The sequence below is a fragment of the Sceloporus undulatus genome, chromosome 4, assembly GCF_019175285.1.
Source record: "Sceloporus undulatus isolate JIND9_A2432 ecotype Alabama chromosome 4, SceUnd_v1.1, whole genome shotgun sequence".
Classification (NCBI taxonomy): domain Eukaryota; kingdom Metazoa; phylum Chordata; class Lepidosauria; order Squamata; family Phrynosomatidae; genus Sceloporus; species Sceloporus undulatus.
Window position 1 is genome coordinate 120,624,117 of NC_056525.1, and position 19,089 is coordinate 120,643,205.

At 41.4% G+C, this 19,089-nt stretch overlaps 1 protein-coding gene across 1 annotated transcript in view; it reads left to right on the forward strand.

Annotated features, from left to right (window-relative positions):
- NMNAT2 (nicotinamide nucleotide adenylyltransferase 2) overlaps positions 1-18,994 on the forward strand; it is an 89,588-nt gene extending 70,594 nt beyond the window's left edge. The window contains exons 6-11 of the mRNA XM_042465826.1: positions 2,276-2,356; positions 3,592-3,636; positions 6,541-6,617; positions 12,034-12,135; positions 12,879-12,946; positions 14,839-18,994. Of these exons, the coding sequence (XP_042321760.1) occupies positions 2,276-2,356; positions 3,592-3,636; positions 6,541-6,617; positions 12,034-12,135; positions 12,879-12,946; positions 14,839-14,941 (476 nt within the window). The 3' untranslated portion in view covers positions 14,942-18,994. The remainder of the gene's footprint in view (positions 1-2,275; positions 2,357-3,591; positions 3,637-6,540; positions 6,618-12,033; positions 12,136-12,878; positions 12,947-14,838) is intronic.
- The last annotated feature ends 95 nt before the right edge of the window (positions 18,995-19,089 follow it).

Here is a 19,089-nt window from a genome sequence, read left to right on the forward strand (position 1 = left end):
TCAGAGCAAGAGTCCATCTATCCCCATCTTTTGTTTCTAGTACTACTGCCCCAGCATCTAAAATTCACAGGCGAAACTCCAGTTGAATGAGAGCTTTATTTATACAATATTTTAGTTACCTTTCCAAGCATGTCATTGAGTATAAGAATAAGTGGAATCAATGCAATAAATAAATAAATAAATAAATAAATAAATAAATAAATCTACACCCACATTGCCTTGTTTGTGTGCCTGTAAGTGGCTAATAATACTCTTGGATTGTAGTTACTACACCATATGAAATAACAGAAGTTTATATTTTCTGGCAGAAATATATTCCGGTTGTGGAACAGGCTGCTCCATTTAGGCAATTTTCTGAAATCAGCGTTATTTATTTCTTTATTTTTGTTAATGCCTTGCACTTACCCACTGAAAGCTCACTTCCTAAACATGAGGAAAGAGACACATTGAGGGAACAGATTTTCACATGGACTGTTAGCACAGATATTTCACTTTCATGTGCACTCAAACCTTTAGTTGGGCCCATAAAAATGCCTGGATGTATCTGTGGGTAATCAAGAGTAATTGCTGGCCAGTACAACTGGATGGGGATCTTTAAGATTAAATAGGCTCCAGATGATGTTTGTGGGGAATAAACAAATGCTCTAGTTCTATGTATGCTTTATTGGGAAGTTGAATGTATTACTGAGGAAATATGGATAGGATCAATCTGTGGGATAAACTGTATGTCAGGAAGTCCCAGCACTGCTTTTTTAAAATAAAATAAAATAAAAACAGCATCTGAAGAACAGGCATGAGGTTGAAAGGAGTGACAAAGGGACAAGGATGCTTACATCTTTCCCACTGATTTTTTCCATCCTTCAAAACCAACACCAACACCCTGCTGCTTTCTTCCTCACAGGGTTCCAAAGGCAGTACATAGTTTTCTATATATACACACAAACTTAGAATGTTAAAGAGGAGGAACATCTGAAAACAGTTTCATTTAAGAAAAATGTTGGCAGAAAAAGAGTTAAGCACATGCACACTCCCACACATAAAATCTTAATTTCCCAAAACTACTTTTAATGTAAAGGGGGCAGGGGAGTAATGCTAGGATCTGGTGCTATGTATTGAATACCAGGTGATGTAGCCTATATTTCAGAGGAAGCAACTGGCAAATCCACCTCTGAGTATTCCTCACTTAAGAATACCCTATCCCAGTGATGGAGAACCTATGGCACGTGCGCCAGAGGTGGCACTCAGAGCCTTCCCTGTGGGCACATGTGCCGTCACCCCAGCATAGAGTTTGCCAGAGTTTGTTATTAGAAAGCCAGAGGGACATGGCACTTTGCAATAAATAAGTGGGTTTTGGGTTGCAGTTTGGGCACTCGGTCTCTAAAAGGTTCACCATCACTGCCCTATCCAATGGATGGACTCACCATAGGTTGACAGGCAACATTTGTATGTAACTGGTAGTGTCCACCTTAGATTTATCGTCCAGTTGCTACATCAAATCATAGAACCATAGAGCTGGAAGGAACAACAAGGGCCATACAGGAATACACATCTAAAGCACCCTGATAAATGGCCATCCAACCTGTGTTTTTAACAAAAATTAAGGAAAGGCCATCACCCTCTGAGGCAATTTGTTTCACTATCAAGCAGCTATTACTGTCAGGAAGTTCTTCTGAATGTTTAGAAGGAATCTTCTTCCAACTGGAATCAGTGGTTTATGTCCTAACCTCTGGTTTTCAAACCCTTTACTATCCTGGTTGCCCTTTTCTGGACATGTTCAGCTTGGTTGATATTCTTCTTGAATCAATATGCCCAGAACCCAGATTTACAGGTGAAGTTTGACCAAAGGCAGAATAAACTGGTATTATTACTTTCCCCAATCTAGACGCTTACGTACATGTAACTGTTGATGAAATTACTGTAACTGTCTTCCAGTCAAACATGGTTAGGATTGGGCTGTATATTTGTACAGTTACTCATGCTAAATCTTAGAGTGAAGCTTGCAATTCTAGTGATTTACATCTAAATGTGGTGATATTTTTTAACTTTGGGATGCACTTCAGTGAAAGAAATCTGTGATGAGAAATACCACCACCAATCTCACCAGAATACTAATAACAGATATGTCAGGGAACCTCGATTTTTTTTATTTTAAAAATGTTATTTTTACACGTGTGATAATCATTGCAAAATACTGTTTTATTTTAAGCACAAGACGGCTTCCATTGTATCCTAGCCATTGATTTTTCTCCCTTCTCTGTTTGCTTGTTTTTTTAAGTGAAGCTCTTGGGGAAAGTGGGTGAGAGCTTGAGCAGGATTTGCTGTGTTCGCCCGCCGATGGAGCGTTTCACCTTTGTGGGTATGTTAAAGGGATGTAACCGATCACTACCAGTTCAGAGTCATAACCTGTGACTGGAACTATTCATTCTCTTGAAATTGTCTTGGGGCTTTATCACACGAGGCTAAAAATTGGAATTTTAACAGAATAACGTGGTGACTACCATAACAGATTGGTATTTGGTACTATTAGTGCCAGAAGGCTGGAGACAAACACTCATCAGGAGATTCTCCTTCCCAAGCCTTGTTGAAATTAACAGAAGCTGGAAAAGAGAAAAGCGGTGCCAAACCTTTTCCTTGCTTTGTGCTTTGCCCCTGCAATCTCTCTGCTCTCCCATGTTCTTTCCAAGCTTATTTTCCTATTTAGAGAACAATGAAGAAAAATGGCTTCCGGGAGATTGTTATTGAAGAGAAGGAGGAGGTGAGGGGAGAATTCAGTGTACAATTCTGCCACCCTCCTGTGCACATTTTTCAGCATCTTATTCATGCCCTGTTCAGCTATTTATTTATGGCTGTTTATTAGTTAAATTGCTATTCCATCTTTCCTCCAATGAACTCAAATTGACATACATGGCTCTCTACTCCAGTTTATCCCCACAACAACCCTAGTTCATGCTGGGAAAAAGTGACTGTCCCAAGCCCATTCACTGAGTTTCATTTGCCAGTCAAGCTAGAACCTGGATCTCCTAATTCTTAGTATAGCATTGAAACTGCTACACTACCACATTAGTTGTCAACAGATTTGTTGCCGTGTGTAGCTTAGCCCTTGTTATTATTATTACCTAGAGTATGCTACTTGACATGTGGTCCATGGACCAGTCCCAGTTCACAAATCATTAGCTGCTGGTCCCTGGAGTGTTTCCAGAAAAGAAAGAAATAATTGTAGCCAATGGACACAAATATGGTACCTGTCCTTGGCATGTTGGAAGGAAAAAGTTGCTAGTCCCACACATTAGATAGCTTAAACACCAAGCCCAGTACAGTCGGCCCTTCTTATACACGGATTTTTTATACACGGATTCAAGCATACACGGTCTGAAAATGTTCCATTTTTTATTAGGGACACCATTTTGCTATGTCATTATATTTAATGGGACTTGAGCATACACAGATTTTGTTATACACGGGGGAACTTGGAACCAAACCCCAGCATATAACAAGGGTCCACTGTATTTTAACACTGAACTAATGGACAGTGCTGTCACTGGTTTTATGAAATCTAAATTCCAGCTTGTTCTTTTTTTTCTCTCCTCCCAGATGAGAATGCAAATTTGGGGACAGTGATGAGATATGAAGAAATTGGTAAGTCAGGATGATCATCAGTGGATCAAAGTCAAAAAGTGGGCATATTTGCCAAATGGGGGAAGGAAAGGTTGCTGCTTCATTTGTACAAACACTGTAAGTCTCAGGGAACCAAAGTGACAAGAACACTAGGAGATGAAACTATATGTGATATGGAAGTTCAATGACAAGACCCCTAGTATCTACATCCTGTACAGGAGATGACCATGGGGAGATGGAATTTAGATAAGGGAAGGCACTCATCCTTTACCACCTTTCAGTAGCCCAGTTCCAGCCCTATCCCACTCTCCACCCCTGCTCTTAACCACATTAAGGAAAACACACGCAATAAGTAATGCATAGTCAAATTGGATCAAACCAGCCATATCTTACACACACACACAAGTAGGGTTGCCAGATTAAAAACTGGAAGCATCTCTTGCCCCTCTAATGGTTGTGTAGGAGAGGGAATTTCAGCAGGTGTTGCTTGTCATGAAACCCAGACAACAAGCAACACTTGCTGAAATTCCATCCTGTACACAACCATTAGAGGGACAGGAGTCATCTCCAGTTTTCACACTGGCAGCTGTATACATGAGAGAGAATTCACATCTGATTAGAGCATAGGAAGAAAACCTTTTTTTTTTATAGTATATAAGTGAGATTGCCACCCAGGAAACTTGGCAGGTTGGGTAGGTTCATAAGAATACTTTATACATAATGGATCCAGTCCATTATGTATAAAATCACAATAGCTATAGATCATTGTTGTAAAACCACCCCAAGGCAGTGTTGATGCTGCATGCCTTCAAGTCATTTCTGACGTATGGTGACCTGAAAGCCATATCATGGGGTTTTCTTGACAGGAGCCGATTTGCTGTTGCTTTCCTCGTTTTTCCTCCATATCTTTAAAAATTATTCTTTAAGACATATTTACATTAATATACACTTTCCCCTGCTCTCTCATCATTGGAATTAATGTAATAAAATTCACTTTCCTTTTAACTACTCAGAATTTATGTGTACTTCTACTTATTATTTGTAAAATAAACATTTAATTCTCAAAGGCCTGTTACAGACTACCAAAATAAAACTGCTTCGGGTCTCTTTGGAAGTATGCTATTTAAATGATGCATGCATCCTAAGAATCCGGAAGCTGCACCAAAGCTGCACTCCAGTGCTTAGGAATGGAGTGTGGCTTTGGCGCAACCTCCGGACTCTTAGGACCCACGCATCATTTAAATTGTATACTTCCAAAGAGACCTGAAGCAGCTTTATTTTGGCAGTCTGTAACAGGCCAAAGCCTGCTTTCCTCTAAGGCTGAGAAAGAGTGATTTGCCCAAGGTCACCTAGTGGGTTTCCATGGCCAAGTGGGTATTTGGCTCTTGATCTTCTGGAGCCCTAGTCCGATACCCTAACTACTATACTGTGTTGGCTCTCCCACCCCAATGCATTCATAAAGTTATAATGTTGGAGATACCATTTGATAGGAGACATAAATCTTCCTGCTTCCTCTTTGGAACCAAATTAGCAACCGAGAGAGTTGCCCTTGCATTTCATTTCCCTATCAAGCACTGCAAGGTTGAGTGCTCAAGACACACTTCAGATTACTCAAAAAGTTTTTCACAGTCATGCCTTTAAGGACCTGGGGACAGATTGAAACAGAATTATGCTGATCTCACCTAGTCAGCTAAAAACATTATTCAGTACAAGAGGCTCTGTGGCAAAAATAGGGAGTACCAGGACATTCCCATTAGAGTTTATAGTTGAGAACCAACTTACTTCCTTGTGGTCTTTGTAGGTTGGAGTTATAGTTCTAAACTCTTAAATCTTTCCATATTTTTGTTGGGAAGTCCTGCTATGACACATGAGTTCACACACATAGAAAAACACATGCAATCCAGCGAGTAGACCACAGTGATTTCAAAAGGGGGATGAAGAACATGCATCCCTCTGAGTCTTGTTGCATTGCATCTCCCAGCAATCCTCATCACTGGCTATACTGAATAATGGGAACTAAGACCAATAGCACCCGGAAAGCCACACCCTGATTTAATATTACCAGAAAATGGTTTCAAAAGACTGTAGGAGAATTCCTACCTGCTATATCACAGGAATGAGCAAATACCCAATTTTGCCCTAGCCTAGCTAGAGGGCTGCACCAGTGCATCCTGAGCAACCTGAAAGTAATCAGAAGTAACTTCCAGTTTATTTTTCACTGATTTTGACTGGTTTTGTGGGGAGGGGGGTTGTGAAGGGCAAATTATGCCATTATGCTATGTTGTCTTTGGGGGATTTGGAGGGGATTTTCTGCCTGGAATTTTAAAATGGGCACAGTCTACTGTCCTGAGGAACTGCACTTTACCTATCTTCTCATATCACTTTGAATCTGAGAATGTTTTAGAAAAACCATACTTTCTTGAAGCTGTTATGAGATTATTATTATTTTTTTAAAAAAGAATTCTTCATACATTTTGTTTTTTCAGAACTGGAGTGACTCCTGGAAGTCACCATTATGAGTGCATAAACACATCCTTTCCTGACAGACATTAACATTAACAGACATCCTGCCAGCAGCAAGCAGGGCACACAATCAGCTTACTCAGCCCATTTGTGAATTGCTGCAGCACTCCAGAAGTAGTTTATAAATCAGTCCAGAAGCCACTTACAGTAACAGCGCAATCATGCAGGACATTCATGCATCGACACACAGATTGGAGATGCTTTTGAGAGGCAGCCAGGCCTGTAAACAGAATCTGAAAAACAGCTCTGTCAAAATCTCTGTGTCAAAATTTCTTTCTCTTTTTGCCACCTCTCTCTCTCTCCCCCACCCATAGGTTTTGGGGTCTTGGGGAAGAGATTTGTATAGGGCTATTATTTAGGGAACCATGTCTATTATATCTGAATATCTCTCTTTTTCTGTAGAGCTCCGAATCTTGCTGCTGTGTGGCAGTGACTTGCTGGAATCCTTCTGTATCCCAGGCCTATGGAATGAAGCAGATGTGAGTAGTTGCAAGGAGATGGACAAAGCTGTGGTCTGTTGTTTGTTGCTCTCTTCCTCTCTTCCATGCTTCCTGATGATTCACTCACTCCATTTTCTCACATCCCAGCTACTGATTCAGCATAATATTCTCACCAAGGAGTCTCTTTTTAGTTTTAAATGCCTCAGTGAAACCAGTGAGCGGTCTGTCCGCTTCTAGCCTCCACTTCTATTTGTATAAAGCCTTCATTTCCAAATCTAACAAAGGAGTTTATCACATGGGAGGGAAGTGATAAAATCCCATTAATAACCAGCATTTAAACCAGGGAATATCCTGAAAGAGTGGGATTGTTTTCAAACAATGTCTGAAAACAATCCCACTCTTGTGGGATATCCCCAGATGTCATTGAGGTTAGTTCAGCAGCTCACACAGAATACTTGTTGGAGTGATCTACCACAATAAGTATATCACCAGAAGCTGTTGGATGAACTTCACTGGCTATCAGAATGATACTGAACAAGATTAAAGGTTTTGTTATGAGCACATAAAACTGTACACAAACTTGGGACCAATTTTACCTGAGGAAGCACCTTCTCCCATATTATTATCTCAAGATGTGTTGAGTTTGGGGGAAAGGGTGGGGTATAAATAAAGTTAATAGTAGTAGCAGTAATACTGTCCACTGGGGTTATTAGACAAAGATCAGTAGATGAAACCTTTTGGTGTGTTCATCATATATTTTGATTTTAATTCTTTTGAAGCATTTCTGTACTGCTGTTTTAAAACCTATGTGAAATGTAAATCAAACAAGATCCTGGAAGAAGGCTTTTATAGCTTGCTCTTATTACTTGCTCTTCAGAACAGCCTTTTCTCAGACATCAGAAATCCACTGATCCACTGAACCAAACCCCAGCAAATAACAAGGTCCCACTTTATTTGACATGGTTGAGAGTGTTTTCACTCCTTTTTGCACATTCTGAGGGCTGTCTTCTTGGTTAGAAGGACTTGTGGGAATAGTGTGTCCCATCAAACCAATGGTGGGAATTGTGTGTCCCTCCAGATATTGTTGTACTGCGACTCCTTGATTTCCTCAGTATTGGCCATGTTGGCTAGAGCTGCTCCACATTCCGGAGGACTGCATAATTCCTATTCCTGCCCTAAAGAAAAAGCAATCCAAGGCATGTGATAGTTATTTGAACAGTGTGCATTGCTGAATATAAAGAAACAAAACCAGGCTCCCCCTCCCCCCCATTCCCTCTCAGACCCTTTTCTTTTTGTGTTGTACCTTTTGCTTTGTAAGCCTGGACCAGGGAATAAGTTATTGCTGATCTTTGTAAGACATTGTGGGAGCCTTTTCCATCAAAGGCTGAGATCCTGTATGGCACAGCGTAGTGCAATAGTTTCATGTGAAGAACTGTGCTACAGCTAGCTAGTCAACATTCCCTGGACTTACTGTTGAGCTTCTGCAGCTTCTTCACAGCCATTCTGTCTCCGCTGGGGAGCCAGGAAGTGATGTCGGAGAAGCATCTGGCTATGTCCCTGTAGCCAGAGGCAAAATGATTGCATCATCTACTGACATCTCAATGGATGGTATAATCATTCTGACTTTGGTAATGGGGACATAGCCTGCTGCTTCTCCGATACCCTCCCTCCACCAGCCATGAGCACAGAGTGGGAGTACAGTGCCTGAATGGTGAGTCAATGGGAGGGGGCTTTAACCATGAGGAGGGAAGAAGGGGATTCCAGTCTCTGCAACAACAATAAAAGACATATGCCGGCATAGATGGATTTAACATCTGCATATGCCACTAACAGGATGCCAGCTTAGGTTTATGTCTGTCCTTGTGATAAATAAGATAAGAATAATCAAGGCCCCTATCTTCAGTATCTCAAAGATCTCACAGTTTAAATATAGTCAGTTATGTTCCATGCACCTTCAAGAATTTCTCTCATTTGATCTTCTTGTTCCTTCCACACCCCTGTTGCTTTGTGAATGTGAGTAACAGAACCATCCTGGAAGCAGCAGGACTGCTGCTCCTGGGGCATTTTTGAAGGTTCCTTCCAAAAGAGCTGTATTAAGGAACACACAGTCTCATAATGTGAGTCCTAAATTTAGCATGTGGGTAGAGAGAGCCTTGTGAGACCGAATATGGTTAGAAATGTTTCCACAACAGTGTAGAAAATAAGGATTTTTAAAAAATAAAATCAGCATGACGTATGTTTAATAATAGCTACAAAACCCTGCCCATCATGCTTTAGAGGTTTAGAATTTGAGAGTCACCCAGTAAAATACAACATGAAAACCTAACCGTTTTCTAGACTGAAAAGAAGAATTGCAATCAGAGTTGTGCCAAAAAGAGAAACACATGCTGTGAAGTCAGCAACATAATATGCAATCAGTAAGCTGTATCCTGATTTGAATAAAATCGCTAAATATACACAATGAATTCCAGACCCTTGAATTGTTCCATGTTTGGAGATTAAAAGCAAACAAACACGCCAATATTAAGATTACTCAGAAAAAGAAAAGGGGCTGGATTTTAAAAAAATCTAGATATGCTAAGGGCCACTTCACTTGTTCTCTTTTTAAAAGGTGTTAAGCCTTTTTTAAAAAGTGAATGAACCTGTTAACATGTGAATGTGATAAAAGAGTTTTTGAAGTGCATATATTACACTATTATAGCATATTGATGAACTAGCATTATTGAAATATTTGGTGGCAAACTTGGTTTGTTGTTGCGGCACGTGTGCAATGCATGTGACAATACTGTACATTACACTTTGCTCCTCTGGGGTGAAGGACAAGATGGTGCATCCTAACCCACACACCTCATACTGGATGGGTTGCAAGTTGAATACCAGTAATGAAATATTATCTTCTACAACACCTGAGATCAGCAAGGCAGTGTAAGAGCAACACACATGATGTGGGGTACACAGCTTTGATCCACCTGAAAAAGTAATGGCCAAGGAGTCATGTTGGAGTAATTGTGCTTTTAACAATAGAGAAATATTTTGATTGACAGATGACATATATCCCATGTGACAACCACAGACTGCTGAGTCAGGAGCACATGGCATGAGGCAAAGTTGCTGCAAGGTTGCATCAAGCTGTGTGGCACTGAATAATGACCCAGAGCCAACCACCTATATAAGTGGACCAAGTGACTGGTTGTGCATTAGTTGGATTGGTTTGGAGCAGTTGGATTAGTTGATTGGAAGTTGTTAGAAAGTCGGTGTGTGTGTAAATATTGTATTATATTGTACACATTGCAACTGAAGATAAAGCCTCCAGAACTTTGGATGTATCAACTGTACCTGTGAGTTGTCTTCTTGTGTGTGTGAAAAGTGGTCAGTGCATTGCCGATACCAGTAGCTGGGTGTTTTTGTTTTTTGAACTCTGATACATTATTGTTTGGTTGCAACTGGGTGACTTGTCCCCAGACTGTGCTGGTAGTTGGCTGTCCCCTTGTCAAAACTCCTGTTCCTGTCCCCTGGCCTCTGTTGCCTTAGGCTCTTGTCTCCTGCTTAGTGACAGAACTAGTACTGTGCTAATATTTTTTAAAAGATGTATGATCTTAATATTGCTCACTATCACCCTTGCTTATTCTGCCAGAGCCTCCATTTTCTAATTTTCCTGGTCTGCCTGCAAACATCCTCCATTAACAACAGATACCCAACAGATACTTTTCTTTTTCTCTCTCCCAACTCAGGTTCCCATGCCTGGAATACAAAGAAAGCAAAGATAAAACCCAGCCAAGCCAATACTGGTTATGGTTTCTGGCAAAGGCAAAAACAAGATTAATACTCTGAGATAAAACTGAGAGAGGGATAAAAAGAAGTATTCCTGCCCCTCCCCAAACACACACACCTCTGCTGACACAGACTGTTTTTAAGGAACGAAGCTTGACTTCCAGCAGGAAATTCTATGATGCATTCTTTGGATGCAGACTGTCAAGCAGAGGAACTAATTTCCATTGCTAAAATACCAGTCAGACCCTTTCCCTGTCCACCCTTCCTATGCCCAAGGATTTTGTCCCTGGATACAGCAGAACATCAGTCTGGGCTAATCTCTCCTATCTTATTGCTTGCCTGCCACCTCCCAGTACCTGTAAGCAGCAGTTTTGCTGGTAACTTCTGTGTCAGTAGGGCATAGAATCTGTGCTGGGTTTTATTCTGAACATTAAAGGATCTATCCAAGAAATGGTTGTAAATTCACTGTGTCCAGCCACTCTGTATTTAGGGTTCCCAGAGTGAAAACACTTAATGGTTGTGCAGAAGAGGGAATTTCAGCAGGTGCTGTTAGTTACCTGGTTGCATCTCACTTCTTCCTGGTCCCAAGGTGTATTCCCAAATTATGGAACGGCGTGCCGGAGGAGAGCCGTCATATTACCAGCCTAGACACAGGGACGTAGCCAGGATTTTAGGAAGGGGGGGGGGGTCCAGACTAAGTGCCACATTATAATGGGGCTTGGGAGCAGCGGCGCAGCAGCACGCACCATTCATTTTTCTAATGGAAGGGGGGTCCGGACCTCAAGAACCCCCCCCTTGGCTACGTCCCTGCTAGACAGCTCTTCCGGCAGGCCTTTCCTGAATAGTAAACCCAGCCTCACACTGAATATGACTACCTCATTGAATACTCCGTACCCTAATTGCTCATTGCTTATTTTAATTGGATTGTTTTAATGTTCTATTGTTTAATTGTTATTTTAGGGGAGGGAGGGAAACTAGAATGTTGGGATTTTGTATGAATGTTTTAACTGTAAGCCATGTGAATTGTCTTTGACAGAGAGGCAGGGTATAAATAAAGTTTTATTTCTATATATTTATTAGTGTCTGTGTGCATACGCACACACACACACATAAACAAACACACACACACACACACATACAGAGATTAATACAGTGTAAGGCAGCAGAAAAAGAGGAAGTCCACATTATGATGGATTGAGTCAATAAAAGAAGCAATACCCCTGAGTTTGCAAGATCTGAGCAGTGTTCTTAAGACCTAGGCCCATAGAGGTCTCTCATTTATAGGATTCCATAAGTCAAAACCAACTTGTCAGTAAATTACAATAAATCATATATCACTTTTTTTGTCAGTGTAACTGTCATGACTTTTTCCAAGCAGGGGATTTTAGGAACTGATTTCCATAGCTCCCCTGACAGTTCTGTAGTTCCCAGGGCACCCTAGAGAAATAGTACAATAGCTCAGCCAATACTATACACTATAAACATGCCCTAAAATTCTGTGTTTCTGTCTTTAAAGCACTTTTTGAAAGATGACTGCGCTGAGCATATAGGATCCACGTGCAATTAAGCATGTGAAATTTGTCTTCATTAGGCACCAGTAACTCAGAAGCTGATTCAAGCTTAAAAGAATAGAAATTAATATTCTTTCCTGGTTCTAAAGTGAGTTCTTTTTGTTTTGTAACAGATGGAGGTGATAGTTGGAGACTTTGGCATTGTTGTTGTACCACGAGACGGTGCTGACACAGACAGGATCATGAACCACTCCTCAGTACTCCGCAAGTACAAAGTAAGTCCTCTGTAACATTGCAACAATAAATGGATGTTTAGTCATTGCCCAGTTAAGACTAACCCAGGCGCTGAGAATTCAGAGCCAAAATTGGAGATGTGGTGACAACCATTGTGATGGTACAAGAGATGAGCCCTGGTGATGTTACAAGGGTGACATTACATGGATCAGCCTACTGTGGTGTCACTAATACATTAAGCATCAATGTATGAAGAGAGTACACCATTAAAATAAAAAATACAAGGCCTAATGAATGAGAAAAATATGTAAACACATACTCTTCAAAGTAGTGCTCTTGCCCCGAGGAGCAGAAAATAGAATCCAGGCCCGAGATCTGGCTGCTCTACTCATAACAATAAAGTCACCAGTAACAATAAAATACCTAATTAAAGATAAAAACAAGAGAGCATCTAGTTATTTTAAAACGACATCACTTTATTTGCAGCAAATACTAGTTCTCATGTAAGTTAGTCTAGCATCTCCCTAAAAATGCCTGCTGGGATTAAAAAAAAAATTGCACCATTTTCTTAAAACTAAGTACAGCTGGTATTTATAAATAAATATATATATCTGGAGAGAGAGAAATTTTCTAGAGTCAAGATGCTACTATTAAAAGCCTTTCACACTAGTTAGTTTGAATTCTGACAGGGAAGTGATATTTCAGTATAGGGAATCAAATGATCATCGTATGATAGCATGGGAGAAGGGCTGATACCAATGTTCTGTCAATGGTTTCTCCACAGAACAATATTCTGGTTGTGAAGGACGATGTGAATCACCCCATGGCTGTTGTCAGTTCCACCAAAAGCAGGTGGGTGAGGTGGGAGTTGCAGGTGGGGAGAGGGCTTCAGAAGCATCAAAGTTTGCAAAGAATTCAGAAAGTAAAACAAATGGAGTGTTTTGCCCACTTCCTCCATCTCTGAGCAAGTCCTATATGGTGACACCAGTAGTAATACACTCCTACTCCTGCTGGCTTCTATTATGTCAGTTGTCAATACAACAAACCATTATGACTTGTCTTAAGGTGACAAGTCATAACGCAGAGATTGTGGCTGCCACCCTGTTAGCAGCATGCACATATTTCTTTTTTGGCTGCTGTGGAGAATTATATTTCCTTCTTCATCCCTTCACGCCAGACCTACCATAGAGCTGCTGAAGGCATTCCATCCTAATAGAGAGCAAGGTTGTGGGGGAGGTCTGATCACAGAAGTATTTGGTTTTGTTCTCATAGCTGGACATGAAATCATTACATCAGCCACTGAGGCCACTGGAGGACCCTGGTGGACCTCACTGGATAATATAATCACTTTGTGTCAGGTTATGGGTACATAGCCAGGGACTTCTGCAATTCCCGTGCAACTCAGCATCTAAACAATAGGTCCAAGGGGCTGGGAAATGGCTCAGCATGAGGGTAACATTATGCTACACTGAGCTGTGCAGGGTCTGTTTCTCTAGTTGATCTACTGCTGCAAAAGATGTTTCTCTTTGATTCTTGCACAACAACAATAACCCGCACCCTCTCCTCTTGCTTGCTGCCTTCTGGCAAGCAAAAAGGGCAGCATTGCCTGGGCAGCTTTGTCTGGACAGGCAAGAGAAGCAGCAGATCTCTTGAAGATAAAGACATATTCTTCAGGTTCAACTTCAGGTTCAGTGTTCATAAAGCTCATAATGGTTAGAAATGTGACCAGAACTTTCTTCCTTGTTTTCACCATTATTAAAGCAGTCTACCTAAGTGTACTAGGGCTGGCCTACATAGATGGTTGAGCATGTGGTAAACTGCTTGTATTGTAGGATGGCAGAACAGCAGGATTTAATTATGTATTCTACCTACTGCAACAATTGTTCTTTTTGTAGATGTGATCTTATTTGCATTAAGAAAAGATCAATCTTGATTTAAAATAGGAAAAGGACCCTTCAGCCCTGCAGATATTTTGGCCTGCAGCTCACACATGGCCAGTGCTGAGAAACTGTGGTAGCTGTAGTCCTGAATATCTGGATGGCCATGGTGTCTTCATCCTTACTGTAAAAAACAACAACAACCCCAATAACCCGATTTCCTTCCCCATTTAGCACCAATCATCTGGCTGCAGTTAATGCAAATGTACACCCAAATAATGGGGGGCGTCTTGAAGGCAGACAGCAATGATTGCATAATATGCCCAACAATGACCCCAAATAAAATATAGTGTAGTCAGCTTTGCATAAAGCAATCCCACTATCTATGGGCTCGGACAGACAGGCTAAAATAAAGCTGCTTCGGGTCACTTTGGAGGTATGCTGTTTATAATGCATGCATCCTAAGAGTCTGGATGCCGTGCCAAAGCCAGTCCTTTGCTGCAGCTTCTGGCCGCTTAAGATGCCTGTGTCATTGAAACAGCATACCTCCAAAGTGACCCGAAGCAGTTTTATTTTGACCTGTCTGTTAGGGCCCTATGATGCAAGATACTTTGAAAGATACGTACACAGAGGGTTCCTGCTGCTCTTAGATGTCCCTTTGCTGTAGGACTTTCCCCACTTTCTTCTGCCCCTTGCTGTCCCTCCACCAAACTCCTCTTTTCCAGAAGGGAGCCAGGTTATAAACTCTGGAGACACACACCCAGAAACAATGTCCCTCATCTGTCAAGCATACAAGGTGGCATTTGAAGCTTCCAGCTTCTACAGAAATTGACTCCTGTCCTCCCTCCCTATTTCTTTCTTCTGCAGACTGGCTCTTCAGCATGGAGACGGGCATGTTGTGGATTACCTGTGTCAGCCAGTCATCGATTACATCCTCAAGAGTCAGCTGTACTTGAATGCCTCTGGGTAAAGCTCCTGTGGCATTGCAACAAAGCAGCCCAACCGCTGCACTTTCCTATGGTTGTTCATCACAATTCTCTTTCTCACTCTCTCTTTCCATTTTCACTGCCTCTTGTGTGCATCTGCCTGTTTCACTCTGATGTCCCCACTTCACCCATCCCCAGCTAAGTGCAGGAAAGTGCTGCATACAACTGGGCAACCAAGTGCATACATACCATCAAAGCTATCCTTTCTCCCATAGTTAGGAGGGGAAGCAGCAATGAGGATCAGGTGCCATGTGCCTAAAGAGGGAGGCTCTGGTGTCTACCATCCCAGCATGCTTTCAGGGAAATATCTGCCTTCTTTGTCTTCTCTCTCCCATCATGTGTCAGCTAAATAAATCTCAGTGGTTGTTTGTTTTTGTTTTTTAAAAACCATGCTTTTATTGGGTCCTTTTTATCATTGTGATCCATTAAATTACAGTACAACTGGCAGAAGGCAATTCCAACCCACTTGGTACAAAGCCCAGGCTTTTTAGGTCAGCCATGGAAGTATTTAGCCTTGAATTTGAGATAAAAAAGGAAGGAAGCAGCCTACATTCTTGAGGCTGTTTATGCTGTGAAAAAAAGAAAGAAAAAAGAAAAAGAGTTGCTGGCACAAGAAGAGCAGAAATCTGGCTTGCTTAATATGTAGCACATCCTTTCCTATTGTAAATAAATACATTTTTTTTTGTAAGAGAGAGAATTTAAAATGGGGTTTCTGTTGTGCTTTAAGTCAGTTTTTAAAGGAAGTAGGCGATGACGCAGGGAGGGGAATAGCCAGAGAGCCCATCCTCCAGGGAAGTTATGAGTTATCCCTCATTTTCTCACAGTGTCTCTGTGACTGGGCACTGGATTGGTTGCCCCTTGTTTGGTTGAAAGCTCCCCATTTTCTCCAAACACTCATCAGAGTTTGACCGTTTGTTGTGCGTTCAGCTATACTCCTGCTAGTTTTGCCAGCTCAGCCAGGTTCAATTTGCAATTGTTATCCTTTATCAATAACAAGCACACACAGCCATCTTTTCATGTCCGCAACTATACATTTGTTCCACACTCAGATGGCCTTCTTGTTTTCCCACATTCCTTCAAAGGCTCCTTGAAATGAAATTGCTGCTTAAATTTATTCTGAGAAAGAGATATTTTCCCACTCCCACCCTCAATTCAAGATACAGCAAAAAACAGTAATAAAATAAGTGCCAGCAGCTGCACTGGATTCGGTATTTCCTGGACTTCCAAATGAGGCAGCTCAGCTAGCTGCAAACTGTGTTATAGCTACTGAAATGAACCAGGGGTTACTGTGAGGGACATCTGAGGGCAAATTGTTAATTCAGATAGGCTAAGCTGTGTTGCTTTTTGCTTGCAGCTGTAAAAGACAATTTAGGGGCTGTACAGATGGGCGGTTGAAGGCACCCATCTTTGCCCCTGCTGCGGCACCGACTTGGTCCCTAAAAAGAAGCCGCTTTAAGCAGCTTCTTTGAAGGGGCGCCACAGGTGCACTCATGTGCCATGGTGATGCCCCTTCCAGCCAGAGCTGTTTGAGTGCTCTGATGCCCATGCGTCATCATGACATGCCCCATATGGATGGGTGCATGCCAAGATAGTGCATGGGCGCCGATAGTAGAACCCGGCTGGCACAAAGCCCTTACTCAAGTACTGTGATGGATGGGTGTACATCCTCATGCCTCAGAAAGAGGAGCCTTACACAGCAGTGTGAACATGAAGGCATTTGTATCCTTATGAAAGGATTAAGGAAGTATTTTTTTGGCGTAAATCATGAGTGGTCTGCAATGTATCTCCATTTTACATGAAAAGAAGCTGAAGCCCAGAGAAACCTAATGGTTAGCAATCATTTCTTAGGAACAATTTTACAAAACCTTTCAAAGATCAGATAAATGAAGTTAAAAGGATAGAAAAGTGTCATACTAGTCGTATTTGGCTTGTTTCATCTCAGGAAGCCTGAAACCATATGATGCTCTACGAGCCTTGTAGAATAGTACAGGCTCACTGGTGTGTGGGTGTAGCTTCCATGTGACATTTCTACCAGTGTAGACTGGTTGTTACTGGTTGGAATAGCAGGGGTGCTTCAGCAATTGTGATATCTGAAGTTCAGATCTAAAGAGCTCCTTCTAGTCTCCCTGGGTTACATGAATCTTACAACTTGAATTGAATACAGTTGGTGTTCTTCAGGGGGAAAAGGAAATCAGTTTTTATTAAAGAATCATAAGCCTGCTTCTAGAGGGAGGCATTTAGCAATAATTGCTCTTTTGCTCTACATCAGTGTTGTCATAGCGGTGGTCTGTAGACCAGTGTCAGTCTGCAGGCCCATGATGAGTTTCCAAGAAAGAAAGAAATAGGTGTAACCAACAGGCACAAATATGCTACCCATCTCTGGTAAATGGGGGGGGGGGGTGCTGGTCACGCACATAACAAAGCCTAGGAAGCACTACTCTAAACCAGTGCTACTCAGCGAGTGGGTTGTTTTTCAGATGATGTTAATCCAAACAGAAAGTTGAAAAAACCAGCATTTGGGGGATGTTTTTCAGACACCGTTTGCGTGAAAGAGAAATAATGCGAAAATAACCCAAACAAAAAGTCGTCAAAACTGCTTCCTTTTTACTTTTGCTAAATTCTGAAAGTACAAAGGAGCTTTCCATTTGGATTATTTTCATGTTATTTCTTTTTCACGCCAATGCACCTGACAAACAACACCCAGATTTTAAAATCCTGTTTCTGCATGGGATTTTACCAATTCACCCTCTGTGTGATAAACTCCATAGAATTGCATTTGATTTTCACAGTATTGGGGAGTTAGCACTTCCTCTTGGTGTTCATTGTGCCAGCAGGTGGAACATAATTGTAGCTGGGGAAGATCCAAAATCTACTGGAATAATGTTCATACTGAACATGTGCTAAGCAGTAACAGGTTTCCCTAATATATCACAGCACACTTTCCTAAATATATATAAATATATATACATGTCTCTTGAAAAAGATGGAAGACTAGCACAAGGGGCAACTTTGTGAAAATTTCATTACTTTTCTATTCTTTAAAAAATGAGAGAAATTGCACTGGCAAAATATCAGAGGGTTAGAGATGGATGATAATGTTATGTGGTTCCCCTCCCACCTGCTCAAGTGAGCAAATAAAATCTGGCAGTTCCACACAATTTCTTATGTGGAAACAGCCTCCCTCTTGTTATGTTGAGTATTCATGTTAGCCAATGAAGAATGTAGGCATCTTTTCCCACACAACCTCTTAGAAATCAGAGTGAATGATGGGACATATGAAGATCCAATTGGCTCTGTGAAGCCCTGCGTTGCTATTTGGCAGCACACTCAAAGCATTCAGTATCCTTGGACACTCACTGCTGTCATAGGCAGATGTACAAAAGAGATAGTTTCTTTGATGAGAATTTTTCTACTCACGGAAGGCTTAGATATCCTACATGACTCTCTAAAAAATAGCTCTCTCGCTGTCCTGTTGCGCATATCAAGTACTACTTCCAATGCACTCTCTCTTTCACATGCCTCCGTTACTGAGAGCAGCCACAACCTCTTGCTGGAATCCACTATTATGTCTCAATACCAAGCTGCAAAGCGCAATGCCAACCATGTATCTGACCTTATGTGCATCTGACAGAAACCGTGGCCTTCCAAAAAGGCTTGAAGGGCAGCTCCATGGTGGAAACAAAAGATGTGGACAGTGAAAAAGACAAAGCTGAAGGACAAACTCTCCGTACTCTTGAACAAAAAATGGATTATCAGGTCACTATCCAATTTCATCCAGTTTAGGACAGCATGCCTTAGGAACATAGCATTGTGGTACAAATGATGTATATAATAACTTACTAGTCCTCTCTTTGCCTTCATATGCTCAGTTATGCTTATGGTGGGGTAGGGGTGGGGGGACACAGTGTCGCATACATTCAGAGGGTGGTGGTGGTGAGATTGGCTTGGGAAAGGTTGGAGATGGGATTAAGACCCAAACTCTGACTTACACAACTAGGAAATGGGTTTTAGATGCACAAGGGAGGGAGGGAGGGGGGAGGGGGAGAGGGCAAGTGTTTGTTTTCCATTCTTGAACTTGCAATTTTGAAGCGTAAAATTTGCTTTATTTAAAAAAAAAGTTGTAAAAGGAGAA